This window comes from Pongo pygmaeus, chromosome 7 (assembly GCF_028885625.2).
Source record: "Pongo pygmaeus isolate AG05252 chromosome 7, NHGRI_mPonPyg2-v2.0_pri, whole genome shotgun sequence".
NCBI classification, from domain to species: Eukaryota; Metazoa; Chordata; class Mammalia; order Primates; family Hominidae; genus Pongo; species Pongo pygmaeus.
The window spans coordinates 102,065,483-102,079,585 of record NC_072380.2 but is presented as its reverse complement, the minus strand read 5'-3'; the positions used below and the strand labels follow the sequence as shown (position 1 = coordinate 102,079,585).

Below are 14,103 nucleotides of genomic sequence, written 5' to 3'. Positions count from 1 at the left end.
AAATCCTGAGAAGCAGCACCCAAAATGGGAGGATCAATTGGCTTTTCAATACCTAATGGGTCCATCAGTGCTACATTTCCATATAGTGTTTGCATAACTGGTTCTAACATATATCCACCCTCTCTAACCAACCACCACCCTTAAAAGTTGACTACAGACACATATACACACTTGTCCAGCACTTGCTCCACAGAATATAAGGCCCAGAGTAAACAGACACCACACCTTGTATATCACTGAATCTGGATTATGATAGACAAGAAGTGGAAACAAGCTCTAGAGGTGTCCCAAATCTCCTGTGCCATTTAGGCCATCGAAGCCTGACAGAGACAATGAAGAAAAGCCACAGGCAGGTGAAAATCCAGTAACTTTGGCAGGGCAGAAGCTGAGGAATTTATCTGATACTGGATACTCACAGCTTCTGGCCAATCAGGCATCTGTGATGACATATTTTCACATTAGATATAGGAGGAGGAGAAGAGAATGTTGTAATCATGGATGTTAACTCACTAAGAACTGAATGCTGGGCCTAGTTAAATCCCTGTAGGAAGTAAAATACACAAGACTAGTGACCAGACCCATTGACTAATACACAGTCACAGGTCTATGGCACGCGGTTGTAATGTTCTTCTGAAAACAGAAACTAATGCTAACCTTCCCTTAAAACCTGTACAAACCAATAAGTGAAAGCCATTTACAATTTCTGGCCATTTAACAGTCTTTTGGTTCAATTTATTGTGGCTAAAATAGCACACATTTCCTCTACTTAATCTTCCCTGTGAGAGAAACTGAGACTGGGAGAAACTGAACTGCTAGTATTGAGTTTGATATAAAACGTTCCTGACAACACATAATAAACCACAAACAAAATAAAAACAATAAAAAGCAAAACATCCTTGATTCTAAAGCAGTGCGGTCCAATAAACATATAATGTGAACACCACCACATACTATTTAAAATTTTCTCGTGGCCACATAAAGTAAAAAGAAACACATAAAATGAATTTTAATCTTATATTTAACCCAAGATATCAAAAATGTTATCATTTCAGCATATAATCAATAAACAATAAAATATTATAAGTTCTTTTTTTATAAATACTAAGCATTCGAACTCTGGTATTTTACACTTAGGTCACATTTCAATTCGGACGGGCACATTTCAAGTGCTCAATAGCCACCTGTGGCTAAGAGCTACCTACTGGGCAGTGCAGCCCTTCAGCCCGATTTCAAAAATAAGGAAAAAACAAAGCAAACAAAACCCACACCCACTATATATAAACACACATCAATTTCAATAAACCCGGCGTTTAGAGTTAGGCAGTGATTGCTGATTTTTGGAGTACGGAGCCAGAACGCCTAGGAGTAAGAGGGAAGGAGAGAAAGGGCAATGGAGAGATGTGTGGAGGAATGCAACTGCTGCATCTCCAGAGAAGTCGATGCTTCCTACCGTGCCAGAGCTTGAAGGGTCGGTGCTCCCTACCTCCCAAGCTTGAAGGGCTGCCTAGAGGTGACGAGGTGAGGCCGGCCCCAAGCGGTCACTGCCATTTGGGCTCTAGAGCCCGCTTGTCAGGGGGCTTGAGGGGATGCAGGAGTTTGGGGCTCTTCCAGGGAACCCCAGTGGCTGCCTACCTGTCGAGCAGCGGAGTGTGGATGTGCAGGTGCTTCACGGCCACCTGGACGCGCCAGTCTGCGTGGCGGGCGGACGACACAGTGCCAGAGGCGCCGCGGCTCAGGTAGCGCAGGTCGGCGAGTTTGTGGTAGGGAATGGTGGGCAGGGCGCTGCAGATGGCTTCCCCGTTCATGGTCCCGGGCGCTCAGGCCGGTTCCGGGTGTGCCCCCTGCTGCGGCGGCTCCCAAGGCTCCCCCGCCGCGCTCAGGCGCCCAGATACGGCCCTGCACTAGCGAGGCCGGCAAGACCCTTTTTGCCCCGCAACACTAGGTCACGAGGGCGCCCATTCCCCGGATGGCCCACGCCAGCCGCTGCTTCTCCGAACCAGAGCTGACTTCTTTTCTAGAGACTGGTGACAACGCCGTAGCGCCGCGAAAGAGCTTCCTCTCTGGCAGCCCCGGCCCTCCCCGGCGCGCGCCGCGACCAGCTCCGGCCGCCCGAGCTCCTCCCTCCCCAAACTTCGCAGGCTACGTCAGCGGCGGACAGCAAGGCGGGGAGAGGGGCAGCCCGCTCGCGGGCCTCGGCCTGCGGCCGGGATCCTCCGCCCGGGTCGCGCAGCCGAGGCCGAGGGCTGGGGCGGGCGGCCGGGAAGTGAGAAAGGGAGCCAGAGGCGCTCCTTTTGTCTTTTCTTCCCATCCCCCAGGTTTGGGAAAGTTTTCCTTTTGGGAAAGCCCCTCTCTTCAGCCTGCTGGCGGGTGTCGGATTGGTTAGCGGCCACCGGCCCCCGTCGCCCCCAACAGGATTCTCCTTTGGGCCACAGGTCTTCCGGAAGTTGCCAAACCCCGGTAGTGGCAGCGTCAGGCTGGGGGCTTTATTAGGGGGCACCAGGGTCTGCTTTCCGACTCCCTTCCGACTCTGCGCCTGCGCAGGAAGCGATTTGGGGAGTGTTGTGAATTCCGAGGGCTCCACACTTAAGAGGTTGTACACTCACCTATCTACCTGGACTCCAATTTCCATATTTCCAGCCACTTGAGGACTGAGAGGTGGATGATAAACCCTGTCATAGTGGAGCAAGTTCAGGTGTTTAACCGCTGTTATGGGGGATCTGCCTTTTCTCCCTCTTCTTTCTTACTTCCATAAGTATGTATGTGCAGAGATTGAAAAATAACCTTGAGAGAGTCCATCCATCTAACTCCAGGTAAGACTGCAAATATTTCTTTCTTATAAATCTGGGAGGAATGCAGTCAGTGTTTCATGCCAACCAAAAAAGACTGCAAACGTTTTTCCATCCTTCTGCCTTGAACACCTTTCTACTTAGATGACTATTTTGTAAGACATGAGTGCAAATGTTATATACAATACCAAGTCCGTACTAGATGTTTAATTAATTCTAGGGATTCAGTAATAAGGAATGACTCGAACAGATTTCTGCCTACTGGCAGCTAATGCTTCCTGTATTTTTGCATTACCTGAAATGAAAGTAGCAATGTTAGGTTTTACAGTAGTGGGAGGTTGTAAACAATAATGTGTTAAAAATTTTTTATCATTTATAATAAAATGTTCAGCGCTAAACATATGGTCTGATACTCTGTGCTTTATTGCTTAATAAGCTTTTTTTTTTCTTTTCGAGAGGGAGTCATGCTCTGTCACCCAGGCTGGAGTGTAGTGGCACGATCTCTGCTCGGCTCATTGCAACCTCTGCCTCCCTGGTTCAAGCAATTCTCCTGCCTCAGCCTCCCAAGTAGCTCGGATTACAGGCTCCCGCCACCACACCCAGCTAATTTTTGTATTTTTAGTAGAAACGGGGGTTCACCGTGTTGGCCAAGCTGGTCTCGAACTCCTGACCTCGTGACCCGCCCACCTTGTCCTCCCAAAGTGCTGGGATTACAGGCGTGAGCCACCGCGCCCGGCCAATGAGCTTTTTTCTTAAAAAGTACACAGAAGACTTTTCTATCCATTCATTCTGTTATGCGCGTCAGTGTGAAGAGACCACCAAACAGGCTTTGGGTGAGCAATAAAGCTTTTAATCACGTGGGTGCAGGCCGACTTAGTTCGAAAAAGGAGTCAGCAAAGGGAGATAGGGGTGGGCAGTCTTTATAGGATTTGGGTAGGTAGTGGAAAATTACAGTTAAAGAGGGTTTTTCTCTTGCAGGCAGGGGTGGGGGTCACAAGGTGCTCAGCGGGGAGCTCCTGAGACTGTCCAGGAGAAGGAGTGTCACAAGGTCAATTGATAGTTAGGGAGGGGCAGGAACAAATCACAATCGTGGAATGTCATCAGTTAAGGCAGGAACTGGCTATTTTCACTTTTGTGCTTCTTCAGTGCCTTCAGGCCATCTGGATGTATACGTGCAGGTCACAGGGTATATGATGGCTTAGCTTGGGCTCAGAGGCCTGACATATTTATCCAGTCAATTAATTAAAAACTGAGTCCTAGAAAAAGAGAACAAAAATAAACAGGGAGGAAATGATCAAAATAATAATTTAAAAAATTTTACTAGGGCAGGGGTCTACATATTTAAAGGGCCCACCAAGTAAAAAGACCTACATTAAGGCACATCATTAAAAAGGTGAGAACACTAAGACTAAAGGGAAGATTCTAAACGTTTTCAGACGGCAGAAACAAAAATTAAAGGGATGGGAATTAGAATGGCATTGAATTTCTTAACAATGTTACTAAGTCATTGTTATCCTGAAATATAATGAAGTGAAATTTTTCCAATATTCTGAAGGACGGTAACTTCCAACTTAGAATTCTATAGTCAAACTTTCCATCAAATATAAGGGCAGAATAAAAACATTTTCATATATACAAGGATGAAATACTTTCTTTCCCTGTCATTTTTTTTTTTTTTTTAAAGAAAGCTCCTAGAGAATGTGTTCAGCAAAACATGGGAGTAGGCCAAGAAAAAGAAAGATAGGAGATCCAGAAAACCGGACCAGGAAATTAAGAAGGGAAACTCCAGGATGAGAGAAATACGGCAGAATTGGAGAGCAACCCATTTTCACTGAACAGGGAGATGGCAGACTTCAAGAGAAAACAGTAGTTACAGTAATTGAAATGATAGATTATCTAATTTTGAGTATTTGAGAAATTATATTGATAGATGTTTGATAGATCTAATGAAATATGGGATAAAATTGGAGAATGAATTGTAAAAAAAGTACAAGTAAAAAAAGGAGACAATTGTTAATTCCATGAAAATTATATCAGAAGGGAAACAACATTTCTCTAAACTGTTTTGTGGTGGTGAAAAATGTGGAACTTTTCAGAGCTTTGAAATGCTAATATGCATCTCTAAGAAGGAGAGAGCATGAAGCATAGAACTTCATGGAATTTATTTGTATTGTTAATTACATTACTTTTAAATTTACTTTTTAAAACCATATCACATGGTTTAAAATTTAAAACAATAAGGACTCATAATGCAATAGAAAAATTGAGAAGAGGACTTAGATACCTTGAAAAAGAGGTGAAAAGGTTCTCAACATCATTAATTATCAGGGAATCACAAATTTTATTCACATTGAAACACTACTATCCAAACAGTAGAATGAATAAAATTAAAAAGACAGAATATACCAAGTGTGAGTGAGGATTTGGAGCAACAGGAACTCTTATACACTGCTCATGGGAGTGTCGATTGGTACAATCAGTTTTGTAAATTGTATGTCAGTATCTATTAAAATTGTAGATATGCAGACCCTATGACCCAGTAATTCCTTGCTTCGGTATGTGGACATGTGTATGCATCTACTAGAATGTTCATAGCAGTGGTGTTTATAATAGTCTCAAACTGGAAATTACCCAGATATCCATAAATAGTAGAATAGATAAATAAATTTTGGTACATTTATGCAATATAATACTAAATGGGAATGAAATTAAACAGTGTACAAATATAATGTTGGATGAAACAAGCCAGATACAGTAGAGTACATATTGCATGATTCCATTTGTATAAAGTACAAAAATAAATAAAACTAACTGACGCTTATAGAAATCTTCTCTCTAGTAGGGGAGAGGCATTGATTAGAAGGGAATCATGAGGTATCTGGGATGGTGGTAATGTTCTATTTTTTGATTCAGGACCTAGGATGTAGGTGCCAGTTGCATGGGTGTGTTCAGTTTATGAAAATTCTTGGAGATTACACTCACATTCACTTTACTGAATATAGTACTTCAATAAAAAGTTAATTGGTTTAAATATAAAATAAACATGCACATATATATGGGCATATATTGTATATGCATATATAAATATAGATTTATATATTATATATTATTTATTTTATCTGTTTATATTTATATATAAATATATTTATATATTTAAAATATATATATTTAAAAATAGATAAATATATTTAAAATATATAAATATATTCATATATTTAAAAATATATAAATATATTCATATATTTAAAAATATATAAATATATTCATATATTTAAAAATATATAAATATATTCATATATTTAAAAATATATAAATATATTCATATATTTAAAAATATATAAATATATATTATGTGTGCATGTTTACATTTAATTATATATTATATATATATAAAATATCTGTCACTTTTATGTAATTATTATAACACTATATACTCTTCCACTTTGCTTTTCACTTAATATATCTTGGGTATCTTTCCATATGCATGCATAAAAAGCTCCCTTATCTTTTTTATTTTCTAAAGGCTGATGGATATACCATAATTTATCCCCCATTGATGAGCATTTACTTTGTTTTCACACATATGCTATTACAGATAATGCTACAATAGTTGATTTTTGCTTATGTTATTTCATGCATATATATCTACGTATTCCAGAAGCCAAATTGCTGGATCAGAGTATGTTGGTTTGTAACTTTGGTTGATGTCATTGAATTGTGCTTCATTGAAGTTATACTAATTTTCTTTTCCTGTAGATGATGAAAATAGCTATTTCTCTGTACACTTACTTTCCTTCCTTTTAGAGATGGATAGTACATTGTTGGTCTGCTGATTCCTGAAGTGTTCAGTGCTTCTAAATTCATGTAAATGCTAAGATTCTTTTTATCACAAGCCTTCTAAATATTTTTTAATCACAACCTTAAACCTTTAGCTTTCATGATAGGTTTTACCAGTATACAGTTTTAAAAACATATATTATTAGTCATATATGGGAATTAATTAAATTATATATTTCTTCATATACATATAGTTCAATTCCCACAATTAATTGGCTAAAGATAGAAAGTTTAAGGGATATTGATGCTGAAATACATCAACTAAACAAGAGAGAAAATATTAGAATATTTACGCAAAGTAGGCTTAAAAAACAAGAATCACATCTATATGTTGATTTCATCTGTTCAAAATTCTATAAAATTACATCAAGATTTGTTTTTCCATGAGATAAGGTTTATTTATACCTGTATGTATTATTTTTGGAAATTGAACCTTGAAATTGCATATCTCTTCAATTAGACACGAGACAAAAAATGGAAAAATAAACTACTTAAAAAACTACAAATTTAAGAATTTCAAACATTTCGTATTGTAAACTTTTCTAATTTTTGGTCTAAAAGCACCTAATAAGTTTTAAAAACACAAATCCTAGGGAAGTCTCTATAATTGCATAATAATAAATGTACTGCATGGGAAAACTAATGTTTAGGGTACATTTGATACCTTCCCCCCCAAAACTTTTAATACATGATGTATCTCATGATAGAGTCTATTATTATGAGGAGATAGAAAAATATACTTTTTGCAGCTAACTAGTAAAATCATGTTTCTCATTTAGCCATCTGTATTCAATCGTAAAATTGAACATGTCATATTTAAATTGATTGGTGAAATGATGTTTTTATCTTTTGAATTATTAGCAAACATTACATGGAAATCAACCTTTTAATGTGATATTTACTAATAACACTTTTCTCAAATATTTGTCAAATTAAAGTTACATTTAAATCTTACCATTTGGAAAAAAGGTGAAATTTTTTTAAAAAATTCTAAGAAGGTGAAGTTAATATATATTTCTTTGAAAGTGCTGAAAAGTAAAAACAAAACAAAACAGTTGGAGACACTGAGCTAGTACAATCTCTCACCTAATTCAAGAATATCTAATGAAGAGTTGACCAGTTCTTTTGAACATTCCCTGGCAAAAGGGAAATCACTACGTTTTGAGCAAGTCCTTTCCATTGGTTACAGATTTCTTTTGTTAAAATTCTCTAACATTCTAAATTTTAGGAAGTTCTTCTGGTCTTAATATTACTGGCTTTTGTTGTATTAAGTCTAACTCCCCTACCTAGACAATTGAAACAAAGGGTCTACCCCTTTTAAGGTGGTATGAGGGATTTAAAAGATAAATACTTGGAAGATAGATATGTCATCTTTAGTCTTCTTTTACTTCAACTTGGTTTTTAGTCTCTGTGGTTCTCCTGTATTCATCAATATCCTCGCCTCCCAATAGATTAGAAAATTTTGTGTGAAATCTGACAGATGAGAGGGATTGTGGCTATACCTGTCTTTGATCTGAATCTATTCATGCAATGGAAGATGGCCCTGCTAAACTATTAATTTAGGTTGGGCCTAAATTCTCTTTTCTTTTCTTTTCTCTTTCTTTTCTTTCTCTTTCTTTCTTTCTTTCTTTCTTTTTCTTTCTTTCTTTCTTTCTTTCTTTCTCTTTCTTTCTTTCTTGTCTTTCCTTCTCTTTCTTTCTCTCTCTTTTTCTCTTTTTTCTTTCTGTCTTTTCTTTCTTTCTTTTCTCTTCTCCATTTCCTCCTCCTCCTTCTTTTTTTCCTTCTTCTCCTTCTCCGCCTCCCTCTCACCCCTTCTTCTTCTTTCTTCATCCTTTTCTCTTAATGAAGTGCCTTTAAAACAGGTTTTCCCTCTTGTACTTGTACAATTGATTATTTTAGACCCAGTGTTATTGGTTGAACCATGTTTCCCAAAAAGATGTTGAAGTCCAAACCCTCAATACTGATGAATGTGACCAACCATATTTTGAAATAGAATCTTTACGGCTGATCAAATTAGGATAAGGTTATTAGGATGGGACCTAATCCTGACAGTGTCTTTATAATGAGGGGAAAGTTGTACATCATGACAAGCATGCATAGAGGGAAGATACTGTGAAGACACAGAGAGAACGCTATCTGCAAGCTATTGAAAAGACTAGACTACCAGAAGCTAAATGAGAAGAATGGAATGGATTCTCCCTCATAGTCATCAGAAGGAACCAACTCTGCTGGTGCTTTGATTTTGGACTTCTAGCTTCCAGACAATAGATTTCTGTTGTTTAAACCACTCTGTGTAGTTTTGTTATGGCAGCCCCAGGAATCTAATACACTCAGCTACAATTTAAAAATACTTTTTAGGATAATTACAAATTTATAGGATGTTGCGAGGATAATACAGAGAGGTCTCATGTATCCTTCATTCAGTTCCCGCCAGTGGTTATATCTTACAGAATTGTAATACAATATAAAAACCAGTAATATAGCATTCATCCAATATATGTATATTGTTCTGTGTCATCTTATCACGTGTAGATTCCTGTATCACTATCCCAGTCAAGATACAGAACTATCCCACCACAACAAAGATTTCATTTATACTCTTTACTTTCACACTCACCCCCTAACTCCCCCACCATCCTTAATCCCCATTAATCACTAATCTATTTTCACTCTATTACATTAATGGAATCATAAAGTATATGATATTTTGAGATTGGCTTTGTTCACTCAGCATAATGAACTTGAGATTCATCCAAATTGTTGCTTAGAATTAGTATTTGGTTCTTTTTTTATTGCTGAATAGTATCCATTGTGTAGTGTATCACAGTGTTTTAACCATTCACCTGTTGAGTACAGTTTATGCTCAACCTTCATTATCTCAGAGAAGTGCTTAGATGTCCCAGATGATTGGTTGGTCCATGAAATGCTTAGTGGTCTGGATACCATGCTGTCTGAGGGAGAGGGATGGACAGCTGGGCAGAGCTGGACCAGTAAAGCTTGCACTCAATTCCTTCAATGGTGGCTTCCAGCCCCAATGGGGATCAGAGGGCAGTCCCCAGGTCCCTGGAGAAATGCCCAGGTGAGGAGTGGTGCAATGCCGCTGCCCCGAGGTCCCAGCACAGGGATGGAGGGGTGGTCCCAGTGCCATGCCACAGCCAAGTGATAGGGAATGTATTTCTTCATAGTTATTGTAACTGAAATTGCCTTTTTTATTTGGTTCTCACCTTGATCATTAAAAGGGTATAGAAGTGATACTGATTTTTGTACGTTTCTTTTCTATGCTGAAATTTTACTGAATTTTATCAAATCTAAGGGTTTTTTTTTTTTTATCGAATCTTGAGGGTTTTCTAGATATGAGGTCATATCATCAACAGAGATATATTGACTTTCTCTTTTCCAATTTAGATGCCTTTTATTTCTTTACCTTGCTTAATTGCACTGGCTAAGACTTACAGTATTATGCTGAATATGAGTGCCAAAAGTGGGAATCCCTGTCTTGTTTCTTGTTCTTAAAGGGAATGCTTTCACATTTTCCTCATTCAGTATGATATTGGCTATTGGTTCGGCATACATGGCTTTTATTATTTTGAGGTATGTTCCTTCTATGCCTAATTGGTTGAGGCTTTTTATCATGAAGTGTGGATGTGAATTTTTTCAAATGCCTTTTCTGCGTCTATTGAGATGGATCATATGTTTTTTTCCTTAATTATGTTTATGTGATGAAGCCCATTAATTGGTTCACATATGGTAAACCATCCTTGTATATGTGGTATAAAACCCACTTGATGATGCTGTACTATCTTTTTGATGTGCTGTTTGATTTGGCTTGCTAGTACATTGCTTAGGATTTTTGCATGTATGTTAATCAGGGATATTTATCTGTAGTTTTCTCTTTTTCTTGTGTCCTTATATGTTTTTGGTATCAGCATGATACTGGCTTCATAGAATGAGTTAGGAAGAATTCTCACCTCCTTAATTATTGTAAACAGTTTATCTTTTCAAAAGCAGTATTTTGGCTGGGTGCAGTCACGCATACCTGTAAACCCATCACTTTGGGAGGTCAAGACCAGAGGAGTTCAGGACCAGTCTGGGTAATATAGTAAGGTCCAATCTCTGAAAAACTTTTTTTTTTTAAATTTTTTACAAATTTGTTGAGCATGGTGGTTTGTGCCTATAGTCCCAGGTACTCAGGAGGCTGAAGTGGGAAGATTGCTTGAGTCTAGGAGTTCAAGGCCATAGTAAGCCATAACTGCACCACTGCACACAAGTCTGGGTGACAGAATGAGACCTAGTCTCCAAAAACAAAACAAAACAAAACAAAAAAGAAAAGCCCTTTTGTTTCATTGACCTTTCCTATTGTTTCTGTTTGTTTGTGTCTCTGTTTCATTTAGTTCTGCTATAATCTTTCTTTTTTTCTTCTGCTAACTTTGGTCTTGGTTTGTTGTTTTATATATAATCAACACCTTGAGGTGTGATGTTAAGCTATTAATTTGTGATCTTTCTTTTTTTATTATACAGGCATTTAACACTGTAAACTTTACTCTTAGCACTGCCTTTACTATATCCCAGAGGTTTCATGTGTTGTGCTTCCATTTTCATTCGCTTCAAAAAAAATTTAATTTCCATCTTCATTTCATCATTGACCCAAAGATTCATCAGAAGCATGTTGTTTAATTTCCATGTATTTGTATAGTTTACAAAGTTCCACCTGGTATTGATTTATGGTTTTATTCTGCTGTGATCTGAGAAGATACTTGATATGATTCCAGTTTTTTAAAATTTATTGAGACTTGTACTGTGGCCTAGCATATGGTCTGTCTTGGAGAATGTTCGATGTGCTGATGAGAAGTATGTATATTCTGCAGTTGTTCAATAGAATATTCTGTATGTTTGGTGAGTCCATTTGTTCTAGAGTATAGTTTAAGTCTAATGTTTCTTTGTTGATTTTCTGTCCAGATGATCTGTCTAGTGCTGTGAGTGGGGTGTTGAAATCTTCCACTATTATTTTATTGCTGTCCATATCTTTCCTTAGACCTAACAGTAATTATTTTATGAATTTGGATGCTCAAGGATTGAGATATATATTTATATATGTATATATATGATTTATATCTATCTACATGATTGTTACATTCTCTTCCTGAATTGATCACTTTATCACTATATACTAGCCTTCTTTGACTTGTTTTTTTACTGTTTTTGATCTGATGTCTGTTTTATCTGATTTAAATATAGTTATTCCTGCTTACTTTTGGTTTCTGTTGGTATGGAATATCTTTTTCCATCCCTTTACTTTCAGTCTATATTTGTCTTTATGGGTAAGGTGAGTTTCTTGTAAGCAGCATATAATTAAATCATGTTTTTAATCCATTCTGCCAATCTAAATCTTTTAAATGGAGCATTTATTCCATTTACACTCAAGGTTAATATTGATATGTGAGGTTTTGTTTCTGTCATATTGTTAACTGTTATCTAGTTCTTTTATAAATTCTTTGTTTCTGTCTTTTTCTCTGTTTGTCTTTCTGGTTTGGTGGAATTCTGTCACGTTGCTATTTGATTCCTTTCTCCTGCTCCCTTGTGTGATTGTTTTATAAAGTCTGTGAGTTTTATACTTTCATTTCCATGTTTAGGACTCCTTTGAGCAATTCTTGTTTGGCTGGCCTAGTGGTGACAAATTCCCTCAGTGTTTGCTTGCCTGTAAAAGGCTTTATTTCTTCTCCATTTATAAAGCTTATTCTGACAGGACATAAAATTCTTGGCTGACATTTTCTTTTAGCACTTAGAAAATAGCATCTCATTCTCTTTTGGGTTGTAAGGTTTCTGCTGATAAGTCTTAGTCTGATGGGGATTCCTTTATAGGTGACTAGATGCTTTTCTCTTTCTGATTTTAGAATTATTTCTTTCATGGTGCCTTTTCACAGTCTGATTATATGGCATGAAGTCTGTTCTGCAATTGATTTTCTTGACGATCACTGGGGCTTTGATATCTGAACGTCTAAATCTCTTGCTAGACTAGGGAAGTTTTGTCAATTATTCCCTTATATAGGTTTTCTCAACTTTTTACTTTTTCTTCTTCCTCAGGAATACAAGTTTGATTGATTTATGTGGTCTCATATGTCTCAAAGGGCTTGTGCATTCTTTTTTGTTCTTTTTATTTTTCTCTGACTGGCTTAATGCAAAAGACTTGTGTTCACGTTCTGAGATTCATTCTTCTGCTTAGTCCAGTCTACTTTTAATGCCTTCAAATTTATTCTGTATTTTCTTTAATGAATTTTTCATTTCCAGAAGTTCTGTTATTTTTTAAGATGTTTATCTTCTCAGTAAATTTCTTGTTCGTATCCTGAATGATTTTCTGATTTCTTTGTGTTAGTTTTCAGAACTCTCTTGGATCTCATTGAGCTTCTTTAAAACCAATATTCTAAATGCTTTACCTGGCACTGTAAGGGTTTATTTTCGGTTTGGATTCATTAACAGAAAATTACTGTACTCATTTGGGGATGTCATAATTCCTTGCCTTTTAATGCTTCCTGTACTATTTTGCTGCTTTCTGTGCATCTGGAGATATAGTTGCCACTTCGTATTTTTAAATTTACTTTTATTGGGGCAGGCCTTTTCTTTTTCTTAGAATGTGACTGTAGTATATGTTGGGTAGGGTCTTTTGGCTTTTCTTCTAGGTGTGTTCAATGGTAAAGACAGTATTGTTTCCTTGGACATAAATAGTCTTAGTGTGGTGGCTTTCTCAAATGCCAGTTTTAGTAGCAGCAATCTCCTGAGTAGCCAGGGTAGTATAGGCAATGATTGTAAGAAGCTTATATTGTTCCCAAGTGCTCTATAGTTGTGTAAGCAAATGCTGTAATGGACTGTGCACTCCACCCTCTAGGCCAGTAAGTAGGTGACCCTTGCAGGTAAGACCCATCTGCAGTGGTAGCAGTTTACAATAATTGAGGAGGTGAGAATTCTTCCTAACCCATTCTGTGAAGCCAGTATCATGCTGATACCAAAAACATATAAGGACACAAGAAAAAGAGAAAACTACAGATAAATATCCCTGATTAACATACATGCAAAAATCCTAAGCAATGTACTAGCAAGCCAAATCAAACAGCACATCAAAAAGATAGTACAGCATCATCAAGTGGGTTTTATACCACATATACAAGGATGGTTTACCATATGCGAACCAATTAATGGGCTTCATCACATAAACATAATTAAGGAAAAAAACATATGATCCATCTCAATAGATGCAGAAAAGGCATTTGAAAAAATTCACATCCACACTTCATGATAAAAAGCCTCAACCAATTAGGCATAGAAGGAACATACCTCAAAATAATAAAAGCCATGTATGCCGAACCAATAGCCAATATCATACTGAATGAGGAAAATGTGAAAGCATTCCCTTTAAGAACTAGAAACAAGACAGGGATTCCCACTTTTGGCACTCATATTCAGCATAATACTGTAAGTCTTAGCCAGT

The 14,103-nt window shown here is 37.3% G+C and overlaps 1 protein-coding gene across 1 annotated transcript in view; it reads right to left on the bottom strand.

The window, feature by feature from the left end:
• RIPK2 (receptor interacting serine/threonine kinase 2) overlaps positions 1-2,462 on the bottom strand; it is a 33,720-nt gene extending 31,258 nt beyond the window's left edge. Inside the window, exon 1 of the mRNA XM_054498330.2 lies at positions 1,633-2,462. Within this exon, the coding sequence (XP_054354305.2) occupies positions 1,633-1,805 (173 nt within the window). The 5' untranslated portion in view covers positions 1,806-2,462. The remainder of the gene's footprint in view (positions 1-1,632) is intronic.
• Positions 2,463-14,103: the final 11,641 nt, after the last annotated feature.